The 19,307-nt window shown below is 37.2% G+C and overlaps 2 protein-coding genes across 2 annotated transcripts; one reads left to right on the top strand and one right to left on the bottom strand.

The window, feature by feature from the left end:
* The first annotated feature begins 388 nt into the window (after positions 1-388).
* Positions 389-10,707, top strand: LOC143877860 (uncharacterized). The gene is made up of 8 exons (XM_077380140.1): positions 389-705; positions 1,308-1,442; positions 3,880-3,938; positions 4,026-4,071; positions 5,121-5,204; positions 6,916-7,038; positions 8,846-8,925; positions 10,204-10,707. Exons 1-8 carry the CDS (start codon positions 703-705, stop codon positions 10,310-10,312), a joined length of 639 nt encoding a protein of 212 aa, XP_077236255.1. The 5' UTR covers positions 389-702; the 3' UTR covers positions 10,313-10,707.
* Positions 10,708-15,755: 5,048 nt separating this feature from the next.
* LOC143876803 (homeobox-leucine zipper protein HAT14-like) lies at positions 15,756-17,582 on the bottom strand. The gene is made up of 4 exons (XM_077378500.1): positions 17,221-17,582; positions 16,848-17,119; positions 16,682-16,761; positions 15,756-16,362 (listed from the first exon to the last, which is right to left on the bottom strand). Exons 1-4 carry the CDS (start codon positions 17,501-17,503, stop codon positions 16,074-16,076), a joined length of 924 nt encoding a protein of 307 aa, XP_077234615.1. The 5' UTR covers positions 17,504-17,582; the 3' UTR covers positions 15,756-16,073.
* Between the last annotated feature and the right edge of the window lie 1,725 nt (positions 17,583-19,307).

Raw genomic sequence — 19,307 nt, 5'->3', positions numbered from 1 at the left:
CATGTTATTTAAGAAAAGGGAAGTGATATTTACGCCCCTTTTCATCACCAGGGACACCCAGCGTCAGTGTATCAATGGCAAGAAGGGGGCTCATGTACTTTATGTCAGAAAAATCCAGAGGCTTTGATTGCAAAGTACACTGGCAAATGGGTGTCCCTAGTGATAAAAGGGGCGTAAATATCATTTCCCTTTAGAAAATCATAGCATACTAATAAGATTAGGGTTTGGTTTCACGTCCTTTGCCTTTAAACCCGATCCGACCTGACTAAGATTGGGTCTGATTTTTTGCAACTTGAAACCCGATCCAACTCAAGACCCATAATTTCTAAATCTGACCCTTGTTATTTTCGGGCTGAGCCTATATGGTGAAAGGTGAAGGGTGAAGGAGAGGGAGCTGATAAGTTCGTTGCCCTCGGAGGATAATTGGCACCCTTGGAAAGGAGGGTACGCGGCAGACTTTAACGCTTTTTAACGCCAATTGACGTTAACGTTAAGGGGTGCGAATTACCCTATAGGGATGCGAATTTATCATTGCCCTGTCATTCTTCTTAAATTCTAATTTCAAAAGCAGCGAGGGAAATGTCACAAAGGCCTTACAAAAGGCAATAGTAATTGTTGTTATTCCGCAAACAAAACTGTAGGAGCTCCATATCTTCGCGAGGGATTTCATCAGATCTAAAACCCTAGACAACCTTTTTCCAAATGGTAATCGTATTTCTCTGCAAATCTTTCCTTCCAATTGCTTTCTCTCCCCTATTAGCGTTCGATCCCTTTTGATTTCTGATATTAGGGTTAGGGTTTTCCCTTTTGTGGTAGATCTTGGAGATTTTCTGAACGAAGTGATTTCATGTGAGATTTTTTATATTCTTTTTCTGCGTACGAGTTAGGGTTCTAATCTAGTCCCTCTGTAGATTCTCCCGTGTTTTTTTTTTTCAACTCTTTTCCCTTCACCTGATTTGGCACTTCTTATTTTTTCCCTCTGTCTCAGAGATTTTTCTTTCACTTACTGGCTTCTTTTCTGCTATCTTTTTTGCCTAATTTGTTATTGGTGCCCAGGCTTGGGAAATCTGGTGGATGAAAACAGAACAAAAAATATGCATGTATTAGGGTTATGGGTTCTTTCTTCTGGCAGATCTTCTAGAGTTCTGGAAAGAAATGATGTAAATGAAGTTGTGAGGTTTTATTTGTGTAGCTAAGCATTTAGATACTTGTCTAGAGTATGAATTAGGGTTTCTATAGACTTTGGAGGTCATTATGTTTTCCCCGATTTTTTTTTTTTAATATGATGATGATGTTTTCATTTGCAGGAATGGAGCAAAGGGAAGCAAAAGGAAAAGGTGAGCAACATGGTTCGCTTTGACCAGGCTAGTTTTGACAAGCTTGCTTCAGAAGCTTCCAAGTACCAAGTTGTCATTCCTTTGATCTTGCCAGACAGACCAGGGGTATTGTTTCCCTTTTTCCTATCTATCTCTTGGATTGAATGTGTATAGAAATGTGTGTGGTTTTGTTTATCAAGAGTAATATCTTTTTGAGTTTAATCACAGGTCCAAATCACAAAATATTGGAGAAAATGATGCTTTTGTTGTGTCCCGTGTTAGATTTGAATTCGTTTTTCCATATTCTAACTAGGTTAGGATTTTGGGTTCATGATTAGGAATATCTTGAATAGAATCTTGACTTTGTTATGACCCACTTTCTGAATTTGTTTTTTTCTTTTAATTGTATTCTAGGTTAGGTTCTATTGTTCATGATTCAAAAAGGGTAGTGATATTGGTATTGAATGACGACATATCTTCTTAATATAAAGCCTTGTGTTGGGTCACACGTGGTTGTGTAAGGTGTTACTGTTACAATCATTTGAGTTCGTGTAAGAGTTGGTTCCCTTGAGTTGTTGGTAATGAATTATCATTTTGCATTATTTGTTGAGTTTGTTAGATTAAAAAAAACAGAAGACTAGCCATTCAAAAAAAAAATAAAAAAAATAGAAGACTTTCAAGGGCTCCAGTTATTGATTTCTACGGTTTTTCTTTGATCCATTAAAGGCCAGGCCAATTGGTTCTAGGATAGGAGGTCTGGTATAGATGTCTATTGGTCCACAACTCTACATTGTCGAGAGTTTTGCAAAATTTGAAAGCTGACAGCTGGCTAACATATTCAGAACATCAATCACCATAATAAGTTTAAAGTGAATTCCTTGTAGGCCTAGTATGATGGATTGGTCCTCAAATTGCAGGATCACGTCGAAGAGTTATGAATCAAGTTGAATTGTAAAAATGGATCCCAATTGTGTCTTTTTGTAAGAATATAGAACAAGTATAAAAAATAAGATATGTATTCAACAGTCTTCTAATTCTCTAACCAATTTTACCATTCCATGGGCTTTTATATTGTGATAGACTATGTAAGGCATCCAAAGTATTCACAAAATGGACGGAATTTGATCTTTGGGAAGTTTTTATTGAAACTATATTTTGTCTCCATTCCGAGAATTAGATCATCTTTAAAACCACTGGGCAGTGTGGCAATATATTTAGGGAGTCATGCAATCTATGTATGATTAATGTCATGAGATTTAAATTGAACCAGAATTGTTCAAACTGAAGTGTTAGAATTTGCATTAAAAATTGTAGGATAATAATAACACTAGTGGAACAACATGAGAATTGCTTTCTAAGATCTCATTGATGATGATTAGATGGTGAGAATCATGTCCCCCCCCGTGGAGATTTAATAGCCTCTTCAAAGAAATGAAGGATATAGTTGTTGAGCGCTCATATTTTCATCCCCATCAAGAAGGCAATGGTTGCACGAATGCTCTGGCTAGTTTTGGTGTTGCTTTTTTTTTTTGATTGGTTAAGAGAAATATATTCAAAATGAAAGAAATACGACAACCACCCCACATAGAGGAAGACAATGAAAGGGGCAACAACCAAATACAAGGATACTCATTAGGTTACAAACTACCGCCCCTCGAGGTGGGAGAAAATAAAAAAAGCTCAGGACCTTCCTTTGCCATTCCATCCCTTTCTTGCTGATCCGCCTCACTATTGGCTAACCGTCTCATATGATGGAAGGATATGGACGATCCTTACACACGATCTTGGATTTCATCGAACCAATGCATAAACGTCCAAGGAATGGAACAACTGCTTGTTAACCATCTTACAACGTTTATGGAGTCCTCTTCGACAACTAATCTATTGAAGATAGTATACCACTATTAGACTTACGATTTTGGTTTATGCATTTCGTTTGTTTTGGTTTCAGTGGGGATGGAAAAAGAAACATTTTTGTCGGTTCATGTCAGTTTCGGTGGAAATTTAAAACCATGGGCATGACCTACCTACGGCGGGGACCAACTAACGAAAGGTTTAGATCATTAAAATCGGTCGCCCCCAATGTATTTTTTTTTTCTGAGCGTGTATTTCCAGGGAAATACATGCCCATGCATCATATAAAATCTCTGAAGATGTGGATGTTGAATGCATGATAATCCTTTCATTTCAGTTAGACTTGGTTTCGATTTATAGCATGTGATTGCAATGCTATCATTTATCTTGCTTTTGTATTTAATGTGTTAGCTAACTGGTGCTGAATGGTGTTGCATTCTTTTAGGGATGAGTTATTTGATAAAACACCACACTTTTTTTATACTTTAGAATTTTTCTGCATTTATAGTGATGCTTGTGTTATACATGGTGCTTACTTTTTATCTTTCTAGCCTTTTCTTTGCTTCATTATCATCTTTGTTGAGCTCAACATTATTATATGCCATTGTTCTCGAGACTAGCACCAACAGGATGAATGTGCTTTTCAATTGATTTTTGTATCACATATAATTGGATTAATTTCTGTTTCCTTGGTCCTGAGCTGTTTTAGGTCACTCAGCTCCCAAACATATCTTCAAATTCTGATTATAACCATTACAAGGAGTTAAGGTAATTTTGGATTCCTTATATTTATTCCTGAACTAATTTGTATTAGTTTATTATATAGACACTATTTTCTTATTGACTTGTTTGCAGGGATAAGAGTAGAGATGATTCGTCTGTGACAATTCATAATCGGAAAGTAAGTCAACTTTGTTTGTTTCTTTTGACTTCCTCATTAAACTTGTGCCTTAAATATTTGGTTTGAGTTAAGAGAAATTATATGATGAGTGGGCATCCATGGGCAGCAGCCCTTGATATTTGATCCAACAGCAGTTCCATCAAAAGATGATAAAGCCGTCTGCTGTTGAATCAAATATCAAGGGTGGCACAGCCTCCAGTGCCGTGCCCGTGCACTCATCATATAAAATCTCATGAGTTAAAGCTTTTAAAGTTTCATATATTAGGCTAGTGATGCCTCTCTAACCAACAATTTTTTTATTATTTACTTTATTAGGTGCATTTATTTTCAAAGCATTTTCTTGTGATTTTAACTCAAAAATTTCTACCAATCTTCTGACTCAAAATTTTTAGCTGTCTCTTGAAAGATGAAATGATTTATGTTACATCTTACTCTGTTATTATTCTGTTTTTGTTCTATATATGATGGAGCAGAGTTTAGGGAAAGATGGCTCGAAATGCAAAGATTAATAAACCAAATAAAATGGAATTTACTAATTGTAAAAAAAATGTCACCTTGGGTACGTAAACACTATATATAGTGTTTATAAAGTTCTAACAATAATTTAACTCCGAAACTACTCACAAATAAGAAAATAATTTCCCTTAGAAGACCTACAAATCTTGGAAAATATATGCCTTAAATGATTATTTTAGTGAAATCAACATATTGAACCCGCGTGTGTCCACCCGAGTCAAAGTTATACTCTTTCCAATGTTAAGTTGAATGCAATCGCATCAATTTATGAAATTGTGTAATTATAGGTCACTATTTCAGACATTTTTTAGTTAGCGAAGCACTCTGTCAAGACTTCACATCATTGTTTTTTCTTTTCAAGAAATTGGAACTTTTAGGTGTTTATGAAGTTGTGTAATTATAGGTCACTATTTCAGACATTGTTTAGTTAGCGAAGCACTCTTCCAAGACTTCACATCATTCTTTTTCCAAGTATATGTTTGCATCTGTTTTCCCTTTCCCCTAATGTCAGTACCCTCGTTCTTTATTTGCAGGTTAGATTACTAGATAGCCCTTCAGGCTCTCTTTATTCCCTTTGTCGCTCGTGGGTACGGAATGGCGTGTCTCGAGAAAATCAGGTTTGTTTATTTCCATCTTCTTAAGTGGATGGGGTCTTCCTATATTGCCATGTGAACCATGACTTATGCTTTTTGTGTACTATAATCACTTCTACTTGCAGATCAATCCTTATTTTATGCATTTAATGTTCTTGACATCTTGTACTGATTTCATTTCCTGTTTCTTTATTTTGTTGCTACATTTCTGTGTACTGACAGCTTTGTCAAATCCTTCTTAAAGAGTAGAGAAGAAAAGAAGAGAAAAAATGACGAATCCCTAATGCAAGCCACACAAATTCTTTGACGAAGAGGAGTTCAAGTTGGGGCTCACACTTGTCTCCTCTCCTTATATAGCTTAACTTACACTAATTTATATAATTGCCCATTGGCTATACACAAAACTGCATGGGCATAATCATAGTCTTCCTAATTGGTTTATATACACTCATGCACATGTATTAGTGTATGTTCACATACAGTGGTTAGAATCCTCTCAAACCCTGCAACTTATAAAAGTCGTTTATACACTACTCCCCACTCCCCCTCATTGTTGCATTTGTAAAGGAGAAAATCATGGTTAGCTTGATCATGCTTTGTCCGCTAACTGATGGGTAGATTTAACGTATGGAAGTGGAATCAATCCTCTGGAGTAGCACTGCAGAATGCAGTGGCAATCCACCTTCATATGCTTTGTCTCTTTGTGAAAAATTAGACTAGTGGCAATCTGAATCACTTATTGTCTCCACAAAATGGCGTAGATGGAGGAAGAGTGACGCCAAACTCAAAGAGTAGTGAACGAAGCCACACAACCTCACCTGATATTATTAACATAGATCGATAATGGTGCAAGGGTTGTAAACTATATTCACAGTCACAGGGTTTCTAGGAAAAATTCCAACACCTTGCAGTTGCTTTGCAATAAAATTTCAGAAGTTTGAAATTTAATGAAAGAACTGATTCAAGTATCTTGCCATTCAAAAAAAAAAAAAAAAAAAAAAGAAGAAGAAGAAAAGAAAAGAAAAAAGAACAGAACGCACAACAACAAAACAAGAAGAACAGAATGCAAGCTGAGCAGACGAACTGAAGAGGAATAATAAGCAAGAGTGATGTTTCAAGTTCTAAAATCTCAATTACTTACAAAGGAAAAAAAATAACTGGAAAAATCTAGGAATGGGAAGATGTAATTTCAAAGAAATTTGTGCTGAGTAGCTACCCCCTCCTTATTTATGGAAAAGGTCTTGCAGTCCTAACTAAACATAGATACTTCATCTAACAAAGGGAAAGCCAAACTGTAAATATCTATGAAAGGGAAGATTTAATTTCAAAGTAATTTCTGATGGCAGGCAATATGTCGACACAAATTATTAAAAAATTCGTAGAGATTGGCAATGTTTAAATATTGAAGAAAATGGTATTGCAATGAAGGAAATTTTAGATCTAGGGCTGCATATCTTGAGTCAGCATGTTCTAATTTCCTGTTTATGTGCTCCATGGTTATGTAGCCAGTTTAGCCAGGTTGTCTTTTTTGTAAGTGTTTGTACTTTCTTCTCAAAGAATATTTTTGTGAATCATTGTGCACATAAAAGTGAAGCCAATCAAGTTTCACGTTACCTTTGGTCTAATTCCACTTTTGGTTTTGAATATTGCCTTTTATAACGATTTTAGTATGGGATTCTTTGCATCCTTTTATACATGTTGCTTAGTTTCCATTCTATATGATCTTTATTTGCAGCCACATTCTGGGGAAGTTGTAAAGACTCTTCCAAGACCCTTACCTTCAACAGTGGCAGGCACTCATTTGCCCAAAAAGAGTGAAAGTAATGATCATGATGGTGAATTTTCTGGCAAAGAAGAGGTCAGTTCTTCTGATAATGATTGGACAATGCATACACTTCCATATTATTCTTCATTTACCTAAACTTTTCCATTTGTTTGAAAATTGACAGAACATAGAGATAAAGCATGTTAACTCCCCACACTCCAGGCTTAAAAAATGTGATTTTTTGTGTGCTTCCTAGTTAGATTTCTTAGCTTGTTGGATGCAATTTCATGATGTGAGAGAGGAAAAATGGTCAGAAGGGGGCAAATAACTAGGTTAAAATTCAAAATTGAAAAGAAAGTGGCTTCCCTTGTTACCCAAACATTGATCCTATTGAATGAATGTCAGTGTAATTAAATTAAGCAACAAATTATTGATTGCTTTGTCTTTTCTTACTCCAAAAATAAAAATTAATCTCGTATAAAGTGGTGTCTTGACTCTTGTTTCTGTGCTCAATATGCGGTTTTGGTGTTGATCTAAACTTCTTTCTTGTTTCTGGAGCTCGACCTCTTGAGTTAGTCTGGTTTTGTTCTTATCCGAACTGGGTGCATTCAACCTGTCTGGTGAAATGCCCAAAAGGGGTGCCAATTCGGTGAATTCACAAAGAAACATCCGAAAACAAACTTGCATAAGCTTTTACAGTGAAATATTTTACACCCATAAGCTTTTACATCCCCATTTTTTTGCAATTGTTTTACGGGAAAACAATTAGATCCTAAGGGCAAGTTTGGCAGCCATGAAAAATTATTCCATGGAATATTCATGGGCTCACTTATGAAAGATGGGCGGGGACGGACGGAAGGGTGGAGCGAAAGGTAGGGACTTGGGAGGGCAGGATTGGTGAGAGCATGAGAAATCCCTAAAATGGTGCAAAAATACGCTACTTTAAATTGGGATTTCTCCTGTTTTTTTTTCGGGGCTTTTCATGCTCCCTCACATGCAACCTCTCAAGTCGCCCCCTCTCTCGAACCAATCTCACAACTTGCTCTATAAATATTCCGTGGAATGTTTTTTCATGATTGCTAACCAAGCCGTGAGTGAATAATAAATGATTATTAACAATACGAGATTTCCTTATAGTAATTTTTTTGGATTAGATTATTATTGAGAGACTTCCTTATATTAATTTTTTTTTTATACTGGATGGTGTGAATCGTGAAAAATAAATGATTATTAACAATTCGAGATTTCCTTATAGCAATTTCTTTGGATTAGATTATTATTGAGAGATTTCCTTATATTAATTTTTTTGGATACTGGATGGTCTGAATCCAACTGGACTTGGACCATGCACCTACGATAGGATCCAAAGAAAGTTCCGATTAGGATCTGATCTGATAAGCATTCGAGCGGTAGATGACTTGGACATGGGTTGATTCGATCCGAATCTGGCCCATTGACATCCCTAGAGCCAAGTGGGACCACTGTGAGAAAAAAATTGTGTCATAGTGTGATCCACCTTCCATTTCATTTATCAAAATTTAAGAGATACTATGCATGTTGTGAAAATGTTATTTGAAATTAAAAATGAACAAGATATCTAGATATTGATTCTGAAAAGAACATAAATTCTACGTGAAGTACATCAGTCTCTCTGCAGTCATTGATACACTGCTGCTGGGTGTCCCAAGTAATCAAAAGGGGCAGATATATCACTTCCCAACAAAAATCTTAATCAGCTTTCCTTAACCCTCTAAACCATTTCCTTTTTACAACATATTAATCTTCATCACAATTTGATTCCTTTACTAATTATATTTTCTTTTTCGCTTTATAAAGAAAAATTGTGATCTATTTCCAATTTGATTCAATGAAGTAAACTGAGTTTTTATCCACTTTCCAGTATTCAGATTCTGTCGTGCACTTTTCTTCACGTGATTTGCTAGAAGGACATATAAAACGAGCTAAGAGAGTTCGGGCTCGGTAAGTTTCTCCTGGTCCTTGTACTCTACATTTTCCAGTCTATTGAATTCCTGAGACTTTTTCTTGGAATTGAAACTACATTTTTATTGAAATTCCGTCATTTGATAGTTGCTGGCATTTCACTTTGTAAAGCATAATGTAATGGGAAGTAATGCATTGCCTTTGGTTGATGTGATGGAAAACTAAACCCATTTTTATCTTTCATCTATTATCTTTCCCATCCATCCTAGGCTTTCGGTTGCACTACAAGCGCAAGATGGGTGAACCGGCAGCCTAGGATGGATGGGAAAGACCAAGGAAGCAAAGAGGAGTGAAGGGGAAAAACTGATGGCTATGAGCAGTGTATGACCTGCTGGCTGACAGTTGAAAAGTGCAGAAATCGCAAGAGGGGAAAGGGAGAAATTGGTAAAGAGAGGGAAAGGGAAAGGGAGAAGGTATAGAGGAGGAGTGAAATATTTTTTAGGAAATATGAGAGAGAGAGAGAGAGAGAGAGAGAGAGAGAGAGAGAGAGAGAGAGAGAGAGAGAGAGATTCCCTTTCCATCCTTATCTTGCCTCTTTCTTGATCTTGATCTCTTTTCTTGATATTGATTCTCTATTACTTTTATCCCTTTATACCTTTCTACTCTGGTAATCTGGTTACCTCTGTCTCCCTTCTCTTGGAAACCACTTCCTGCAGATGGAAGCTTCTTTCATTTTCTTGAGAAATCAAAGTTATTCCATGGCTGGATCAACCTTCCGGGCGATGGTTCCACTGCTGGGCAAACAACTAGGCAAAGTGGCTCTTAAATAAGCTGTGCCTGGCATCAACTAATGGATCATGAAGGGCTATGGACCTGGACCCTCAAGCATTTTCCAATTTTGCCAACCCAAGGCCTCAGCATTTAATCCAAGTTAAATCATTTATTTTGGTAGCATTTAATCCAACTTAAATCATGAACATGTTGCACTAATTTGGTATGATCTCAATGGCACGTCCTGAATTTCATGATATTAATCCCAATTTGATTTCTTTATTTTTTTCCTTTAACGTCATGCTTATGTATTAAATGTTAGCATTTTCAAGTCTCAAATAATTCTGAGAAACCTTACACAATAGAAACAATTTTTAGGGCTAAGACCCCATAAACAATCTTAACAAGTTATATCAAAAGACATCCTTTATGTTTCATGAAATTTGAGAACCATGTTTCATGACTCTTCATAAAAGCCGCTGTATAATGATCCTGTGATAAATAATTCAGGCCATCTTTTAATGCAGTTTCTTGTAATGGTTGCAGATTAAGAGAAGAACGACTTCGAAGAATTGATAGGTACAGGTATCGGCTCTCTCTCCTACTTCCTCGGCCTGCCGAGCTGTGCAGGAATGATGCAGCTACTGGAAGCTGACCCCCTCACCTCAACACATTGTGACATCCTCACCAGAAACATGCTACATTTTAAGCAGATAAATGGTGGGGATTACCTGTTAAAGATGATGGGAAGTTGTAAATCACACAAATTAGCTGGAATGGAAATGTTTGGCGGGTATGGATTCAAATGGGACAAAGTAGAAAAAAATGGGTCCATCTGTAGAGTAAGGTCTATACACTCACATATTGCTTTGTGTCTTGGGAGTTTGTTTTTACAGCCTTGTCTTGTTATCTAATCTATACGGCACATGGAACAAGAAACTATTGTTAGCGAAACCATAATATGCATGTGGAGAAGCTTTCTCATGCCTTTGTTTTGTTTTGGTTTTTTTAACCTTCTGATTGTAATCCATTATTATTTTTTTGCTCGTCCATGTGGGCCCGACCTTATGCATGGGCATGGGTGGAGATCATGGGACTTAACCTATCAAAAACATGAGGTATAATGGTGGCCCCACATGATGCATGGATTTGGGTGAAGAGTGGGCCCACTCATGGGTGTAAATGGTTGGCCCCACATGATGGATGAGTTTAGGTGAAGATGGTGAGCTCTACGCCATCAAAACATGAGGTGTAAAATGATGAGCCCTACCCCATCATACTATGTGTTTGTGCTCTAATTCACCACCTGGATATGGTATTAGTCCGTCCTTTTCCTCATCATTCTTCTACTTAAAATAGGGGCACTCAAGCTCGCAATAGAGAAACCCAAGCCAGCTTAGGCCTCGGCTATTGAGAGGCCGGGAGCTGTTGTCTACCGATTGAGAGGCCAAGGATTAAATGTAATAATGGGCCTCACCCTATCAAAACACGAGTTATAAATGATGGGCCCTACTAATGCCTATTTTTGGCTTTTGCTGTGTAAAAAAATATCCCACCATGGAAAAAATTCCAGCAAAATATTTTCATGAAAAAAAGTTCCATGAAAAGAAAACGGAATCGCAATTTAGTATACGTCACTGATATTTGTCTCAATAAAATGTTAAAAGCCTAAGTGGGGAGTCAATATTCTTTTATTGGCCCTGATCACCTTTAGCTTATTAGCTTCCTTCCTTTCTTCTAGAAATTCACACATCCAATCCCCCCACACACTTTTCAAGGTCATAGCCACAACTCTCAACCAAGCTGTCATCATCCCACACTACATCACACCCATCCAGGTGTCCTAATTACAAGTTATAGTGAGAATAGTCTCTCTCTCTCTCTCTATCTCTCTCTCATATTGGAACATGTTTGGACTATTGTGCAACAGATAAGTGCGCCTGTGGCGACAAGTATCACGAAGAAAAAATTGGTAAAAAATGAGGATGAGTGGGGATGTTAGGCTATCAATATCAAATAGATAAAGCAGTGAGGTCAGGCCAACCAAAAGACGCATGTTTCATAGTTGAACTTCATCTCCATGTCTTATATCAATAGAATAATCATAGCTTTTGTTAGATTACCCAATGCTTAAATCATTGTTTTTTGTATTCAACGGATACAATGATTCAAAACATTTGAATCCCTTGTCTACGATTGCCCCAATTATTTCCGAAGTCTAAAAGCCTTTCATTTTCACACCCCCTTTCATTTTCTAAATTTCGTCTTCACCAATGATTCACATTTACGTGTGGAGAACGGCAACCATGGTGGAAGATGGTAATGCTTTCCCCCCCTTCCCCATCTTCAAATAATCTCATATGGGTACTTCAGTTTCATCTCGATCCAACGGTTGACTAAATAGGTGGGTGCCTTGATGCTCACTTGCACCCAATTTTTTTGAATAAATGAAGGGCGATGATATTTTCACTCCCCCTGCACTACGCATTCCCACCCCTTATAAGGCTTTTTGACGTCAAATCACGTTAAAAAGGGGGAGCGGATGTGTACTGCAGGGGAGTGAAAATATCATTGCCCTAAATGAAAGTGAACTTATTTCTTTAATTTTAATATACATGGAGATGAGAGTAAATGCTGTTAACTTACCAACTTCTCCAACAGCTGAGCACCCAATTTTTTAAATAAATGAAAGTGAACTTTGGAGAAAGGCGTTATTTATCTTTTATACTTTAACACTCCCCCACACATGTGGCCCACTTGGCAGACAATTTGTGGTTCCACTTTGGGCCGACCATTGCATGCGGATTTTCTCTATCCGGGAGGTTTGAACTCGAGACCTTTGGCTCTGATACCATGTTAACTTACCAACTTCTCTAAAAGCTTAAGCTGTTGGAGAAAAGGCGTTCTTTATCCTTTATACTTTAACAAATGCATGTATTACCAAGCCTATTACTATCTAAAGGTATCAATAGATCGAGACAGTCTAGATCGAGACAGTCCGATGGATCCAAACAAGTAAGTGTCAAGGTAATTTCGGGCAACCATTTAGGGGCCCTTTTTTTTCAAGAGAGAAGAGCCACCTCATAATTGAATTTATCTTTTCATTTAAATTACAAGAGATGGCACTTCTCTACTGAAAAAGAGGGGCTGTGAAAGTGATTTTGTGAAATTGCATTGACACTCCCAACACTGGTTATTTAGTAAATGTAATAGGTTTCAAGTTTTAGGGAGATAAACCTATATATGTATGGTTTGTAGGAAAATCTAAGGATGCAACTATACAGGGAATATCTCACATGAGTTTTAGATAGAGTCTTTATCTAGATTCGCCAGTGGAGTAGAAGGGATTGAGTGTGGTTTTTCAACTAATAAAATGAAAGAATTACAAGATACTGGATCGGGTTCATCCGTTTGTAACTTTGTTTATTTTCTCTATAATTGTAAATCTTGTATATGATTTTGTGTTTCCATATTTCATTATTTTTCTATTACAATTTGGGCTGTAATAGTTAATTCTCCATAAATTTATACTCTTTTATTTTATTGCTCTCATGGCCTTTTTTTGTCCGGCGGTATCATGACCGCCGGTGTAAATAATTTTTAGGGGCGATTTTTACCAAACCGCTAATAAAAATAGCGATCCTTTCGGAACGTGCATGTCTCGTTAGGCAACTCCGGAGGTTATTTAATGAGCACCTGTAAAATCATAAATATAGCAGCAGTCATTTAAGAACACCGTTAAATGTACGCTGGTAAAAACAATTTTTTTTTTGTAATAAGGAAACGAGTATTGTTCCAATGTTGATAAGTTATGCCATTTTATTTCTAATACTTAATACAAAAATTAAGTGATATAAGATATAAGAGAGTACCTTCTTAGATAATGTCGTTTAAAGTATATATACGTGAACAATATTGTTGTTAAAGGCAGGGGCGGCGACACATATAGCTTGACGGAGGCCATGGCCCCCCATGACTTGCAAAATTCCTTTTATGGTTCATGGCTATACATGCATGCCTAGATATTTTAGTGGCCATGGCCCCCCCCAATGACCAATGCAGACAGGTGTAAATTAATCCGGCCCCCTCAACTGTAGATTCATGGCTCCGCCCCTGGTTACACTAAATGTACATATATACTCTATGTAGGCATATAAGAAGGGAAGTGATATTCCCCCTCCCCCCTAACAGAAATTGTTAACTTTTATGCTTTTGGAGTTAACAGTTGCTTCTCCACCTCTTCATAAAAGTTAACGAAAACTGTTAAAGGGAAACAACCATAAATTCTGGTATGACAATGGCATCGACACTAATGGCACACACAGTCAGGGATACTCCACCTTGACAGTAGCCGTAGGAGGTCGTTGGTGTTTTTTCCTACCAGATAAATATGTATATAACCTAGTGCACTAGAAACATGAGTAGGAAAAGGACAAAGAGTTGGACGAAGGGAATGCCATGTGCCTAGAAGTAAGAGGTTGGGGTGATGGACAATACTCTCTAATACGTTATATAAAATACGTCTACTAGCATTATTAATTATTAGAGCCCCAATTGTACTTTGCATTTGATCAGATCAGGCAATCTAATGTGGTACTGATCCAAACTTAATTGGACGAGACTTGGGCGCAACAATTAGATCCTTCAGACGCATATCAAATCTATATCCTAAGGTCTAATAATGTGTTAAATCGGACCTAAACAAAGCCGTAAACTCTGTCAGAGCATCTTAGATCCAATTGAAACTTGCTAATGTATGAAAACACCATTCTTATTGTTAATAAAAGAGTATTTATAAATGATACCTTCGTCGTATAAAATCGCGCGCTCTCTCTCTCTCTCTCTATAGTTTCCCTTTTTAATCTGCTCTTCCAATAGACCTAAGACCAAACAAATCATTAATCTAACTCTTGTGGCTAAAAGCTAATATAAATTTCACATTTAATTTCTTTGTTTACAAGCATATTTTATATATTTAAAATTTTAGATATGTCGCTGATACATCGCTAATAAGGATCAAATTCGAGCGAACAAACTGCGTACACACTAATAGAAGACAAAGCATTTTAATATTTTTCAAAATTATAGGCACCCAGATGAACATTGATCAGACTCAAAATGAAAACACGGAAAGTTGGATCCGAAATACATTATGCATTTGATCTGACAATAAGGGATCGCACACAGGATGTAGAATCTAAACACCAGTCTAATTAGGCTCCGACCAATAAGATCGAGATCATACACTGAAAGTAGGATTAATCCAAATTGGATCCATTGACACCCCTGCACATAACTTGTTTTCTAATCAAGATTGAGTGTGGGCATGAACCACCCAATATCATATTCGTAATTAAGGAATGTATCATTTCCTGTTTTATAATAATAATCTTTGATTAAACTTCCTACCAATAACGGATCACACTTCAATCCGAATTGGATCCGTTGAAATCCCTGCGCATAATTGTCTTACCAATATGGTGTGTGGGTCCTATTCCTAATAAAGGCAAGTATAATTTCCTATTTTATAGTAATAATCATGTGTTTGATTAAACTTCCATTTCAGGTTATACTCATATATCCAACCCTCTTAGAAAAATAATAAACATTTAATAACATATACGGACCAGATAGAGATAGCCGCCTCTCGTGCTTGAGAAATGAGAATAGGAAATGAGGAATGGTCGGCAGTATTATAATCATCACATCCCTAATAAAAAACATGAAGTTCTAAGGAGATGACGTTGTCTTCTGTCTTTCCGCAGCTTCTCAGAAGCTTCCACTCTCTCCTCATTCATCCCATTATTCGTCACTCTGACCATACCATCTCCTTATGCTAACAAAGATCTCTCTCATGCCTAGCCAAAAACAAAAGACCTCTCTCTCTCTCTCTCTCACAATATCATCTCCTTATGCTAACAAAGACCTCTCTCATACCTAGCCAAAAAAAAAAAAAAACAAGACCTCTCTCTCTCTCAATATCATCTGACCATAGAAGTCAAATGCCCGAGAAGGAACTGTATTTCTCACCCTTCCCCACAATCTATTTTGGGCTTCTCACATCATTAATAGGGCCCACTTTAAAGACACAAGAAACATAGGAAAAAGAAATAACTTTCTGTATTTCATTTCAATTAATACAAAATACAAGCAAATACAGGAACCAGTACTTGTATTCAATCTCTGTATTGAGTTAAAAAAGAGGGGAAATACATATTCATTCCACAAATCTCCCAATCTCCAATAAACCCAACTATCAAAAAAGAAAGAAAACCATAAAAACCCTCAATTTCCCTGTCAAAAATTAAAGGAAAGACCATAACTAAAAAAAACTTTAAAATCCAATTATTTACAAGATCAGACCCAAACCCAGAGAAAAAGACAAAGCAACCGGCCAAAACCGCTTTCTTTTTTTCTCAGGAAGCCGCAGATTGGTGTGGGTGGGCAAATGGATAGAAACGGGGTTTGGTAAGAGCAGTAAAACCCAAGGTTTTGTTGGTATTATCAGTGGTGGTGGTGGCCACTCGCTCGCATGAAGGACACATGGTTAGAGTTGTGGCTGGGAGTTGCATGTAGTAAGGATGAGATGTTTTCAAAGCCCTTAATTCATGAATCTCCTTTTGTAGCCTCCTATTTTCTTCTGTCAATGTCTCGCAACACCTCTTTAAATACTCACAATCCACTTCAGTCTGCTTCAGCTTCGTCCTATTTTTTCATAGTATAAGAACAAATAGACTTAAACAGATAGTTTGATTATAGTAAAGAGTAATCCACATTGGCTAATATACAGTTAGTGATCAATAACTGTACCCAAAAAATAAAAGGAAATCGAAAAATAGTTTTACTAAAAGCCCATCAAGAAAAGGCTTCTAGGTGACGAAACCCAAAAACCCATCAAGATTATTTTTGACAAAATATTTGTCAAACGGTTTGGAGAAAAATAGTTTTCCCAAAAACCCAAAAACAAATTCATGAGTATGACTTCAAACCCACAAAAAAAAAGGGGGGAAGAAGAAAGATGTACCTTGCTCTTCTGTTCTGAAACCAGACTTCTACTTGACGAGGGCGAAGGTTTAGCTGTTTGGCAAGAGCAAGCTTTTGTTTCTGAAATAGAAAGATAAAAAAAATAAAATTTGTTATATGAAAGGGTATTCTATATTTATACATATTTGTTACTCTATTTTACTTACTGGGTTGAGAGTATTGTGCTCTTTGAAGCTTTCTTCAAGAAAGGCAGATTGTTCTTTAGAGAGTCTGAGTTTCTTCCGAGTCAAAACGTTCTCTTCCTCATCACTCGCTCTCGAATACACTCTCTCCATCCCCTCTTCGTTCTTGCTTTCTCCTCTATATAATGAAAAATCCATTTGGAAAGATGAAACAGTACTGTTGGGTGAAGAAACGTCCTCATCGATCTCTTCTGCCGAGGGCAACAGGTTCACGTCAAAACCTCTCTCCGAATTCCCTTTAAAGAGACACAACAACAACAAAAAACAAAATACCCATCAAATCCCAGTCTGGAAACCCTATAAAGTAAAAAGAAAATATGTTGGAAAAGGGTCTTACCGTTCTCATCTGGACATCGGAACCCTAGCTTTGAAGGAGAATAACGAGCAACGGGAACCAGAGGGAGCAGATCTAGTTGTAGAGAATGATCTACAGAGACCATTTCTTCTGTTTGTTCTTCTCTATTTACAGGTACCATATCACCTTCTTGTTTCTCTTCGTCTCTTATATTCATCCCAAACCCCAACCCCATAAAAAGCCCTAACTCATTGCTTGGTTTACTAGCTTTCTCCACCAAAGATAAGTGCTTTGGAGCTTCTCCCAAGCTTAAACCTAATTCCATTTACAGGAAAAAGAAAACCCAAATAAGGAAACTCAGAAGAGAAGATGGAGAGAAAAAGAAGATGAAAAATCGCAACACAATCAACAGAGAGGGAGGATGCAAATAAGAAAGGGGTTGGCTTTTTATAGACCGTATCAGATGCAACCCCCCAGACACATACACTCTCGCTAGTTTGACCGACAATCTCAGGTTGACAAACACACGTGAAAGAAAAATAAAAGCACGGTGGGGTTTATTGTTTGTTGCTATTTAATAAAAATGGCCAAACTTGGAAAGGCAATAAAAAAAAACTGGTCCGTTTGGTTGTAAACACCTCTAGAAAATAAAGTGGAATGACGTGGACTAGGTGAGACCCATCCTGATATGGGACTCGTTTAAAGGGCTTTGCCAAACATGCTCCATTAGTTCTTGGGATTTTGGATTTTGGTTTAGTGGTTAAGTATTTTTAACTTTTGGTATAAAAAAGTATGGGTATAAGGCGCAATAGAGTGCGCTGCTAGGAAGGATAGATACAAAGTGTAGTGAAATGTTACAATCCTAACTCCTTAGCACGGGCTAGGTGAGACCCAATCTGGCATGGGACAAGTTTAATAAAGAGGGCAGGATTCTTTGACTAAATCATATAATTTTTTGGTACTAATCAATCTAGTGAGGGTTCTAAATGATTTATAACTCCCCAAACCTAGAAAAACCAAATCTCACAATGATCAGAAAATTTTCGACCTACACATTTACTGTTCATCTTTTTAATTATTGCTTTGTTACTAGACTCGTCATGACGATTCTACAAATTCACTTACCAGAGTTACTGCTTTTTTCTTTTTTCTGGAATTTTTAGATGAAAACACTTCCAAAATGGGATTTCATTTGGAAAGTAAAGACTAAAGTGAAATTGGCTAACGATTTGGTCATTTCCATGGTTATTTTTTACATTTCACGGAAATTCAAGCACACTTGTCTTCTTGAGCATGTGTGGCAACATAGGATTTCATCTTTATTTTCCAAATTAAATCCCCTTTTTCTTACCACCCTCTTGACGGTGAAAAACACAATTAGAATCCCATAAATAATGCACTACTAAAGGAAAAATATAACCTGCAGAAGTTGTAATCCCCCTTTCCACTTTATTATGCAAGTGCGCCTGTGTATCTAGCATCCCTCGTCAGATTATATGTCTTATTTTATCTTCACATATGGACGAAGTGCTAAGAGCTTCTTAATTAGGGTTTACTATTTTAAGTAGTAGATGGGTGCCAAGACTCGGACGCAAGACGGCTGACTGACCAACAGACAGAAAACAATCTCCCAACTCCCCTCTTCAAGAACGGCATGCGTTGGGTTTTCATTGGTGAACGGCAGTTAGAGGAACAAAGCAGCTTTCGAAAGTATTTGCACGAGTTTGACGAAACTCAGTAAAGTCACCCCCAATCTCTATTTTATTGGGAAACGAGAAGGGAGACCTGAATTTCCCCAACTGCCTTTTTGTTTAGGGACCAAAAGATGCATTTCAAATTCAAGCTTGGACCCTTTAATAACCATTCACCGGTTCAGTCTCAAAATTTCTTCGGTGGTTTAATGGGGCCCATTAAAGTCCCTGTCACACTTTTTGATAGAAGTGCAACTCGGGCAGGGTTGGGTCGGGTTGAGGCCAACCTGACCCAACTTGAGGAAGCCATTTGTCCAACCAAAACCCGACCGGACTCGATTTCCAAATCAACGAGGTAAAACCTAACCTGACCCGAGGAACCCATTTTTCCAACCCAAACCCGACCTAACCCAACTTCAACCCAACCTAAGTTTTAAG

This window comes from Tasmannia lanceolata, unplaced genomic scaffold (genome assembly GCF_043159265.1).
Source record: "Tasmannia lanceolata isolate RefF3 unplaced genomic scaffold, GAP_Taslan_0.1 ptg000005l, whole genome shotgun sequence".
Lineage (NCBI taxonomy): Eukaryota > Viridiplantae > Streptophyta > Magnoliopsida > Canellales > Winteraceae > Tasmannia > Tasmannia lanceolata.
The sequence above is the reverse complement of the archived record's forward strand: the minus strand, read 5'-3'. Positions and strand labels throughout refer to the sequence as shown.

Bases quoted from the DNA above. Each gene is read 5' to 3' on its own strand.
- LOC143877860 (XM_077380140.1), top strand. The intron at 7,039-8,845 runs GTCAGTTCTTCT...TCCACTTTCCAG, and splicing joins AATTTTCTGGCAAAGAAGAG to TATTCAGATTCTGTCGTGCA. The intron at 8,926-10,203 runs GTAAGTTTCTCC...TAATGGTTGCAG, and splicing joins GCTAAGAGAGTTCGGGCTCG to ATTAAGAGAAGAACGACTTC.
- LOC143876803 (XM_077378500.1), bottom strand. From the start codon at position 17,503: ATGGAATTAGGTTTAAGCTTGGGAGAAGCTCCAAAGCACTTATCTTTG. The intron at 16,762-16,847 runs GTAAGTAAAATA...TTTCTATTTCAG, and splicing joins AGCACAATACTCTCAACCCA to AAACAAAAGCTTGCTCTTGC. The intron at 16,363-16,681 runs GTACATCTTTCT...ATGAAAAAATAG, and splicing joins TTTCAGAACAGAAGAGCAAG to GACGAAGCTGAAGCAGACTG.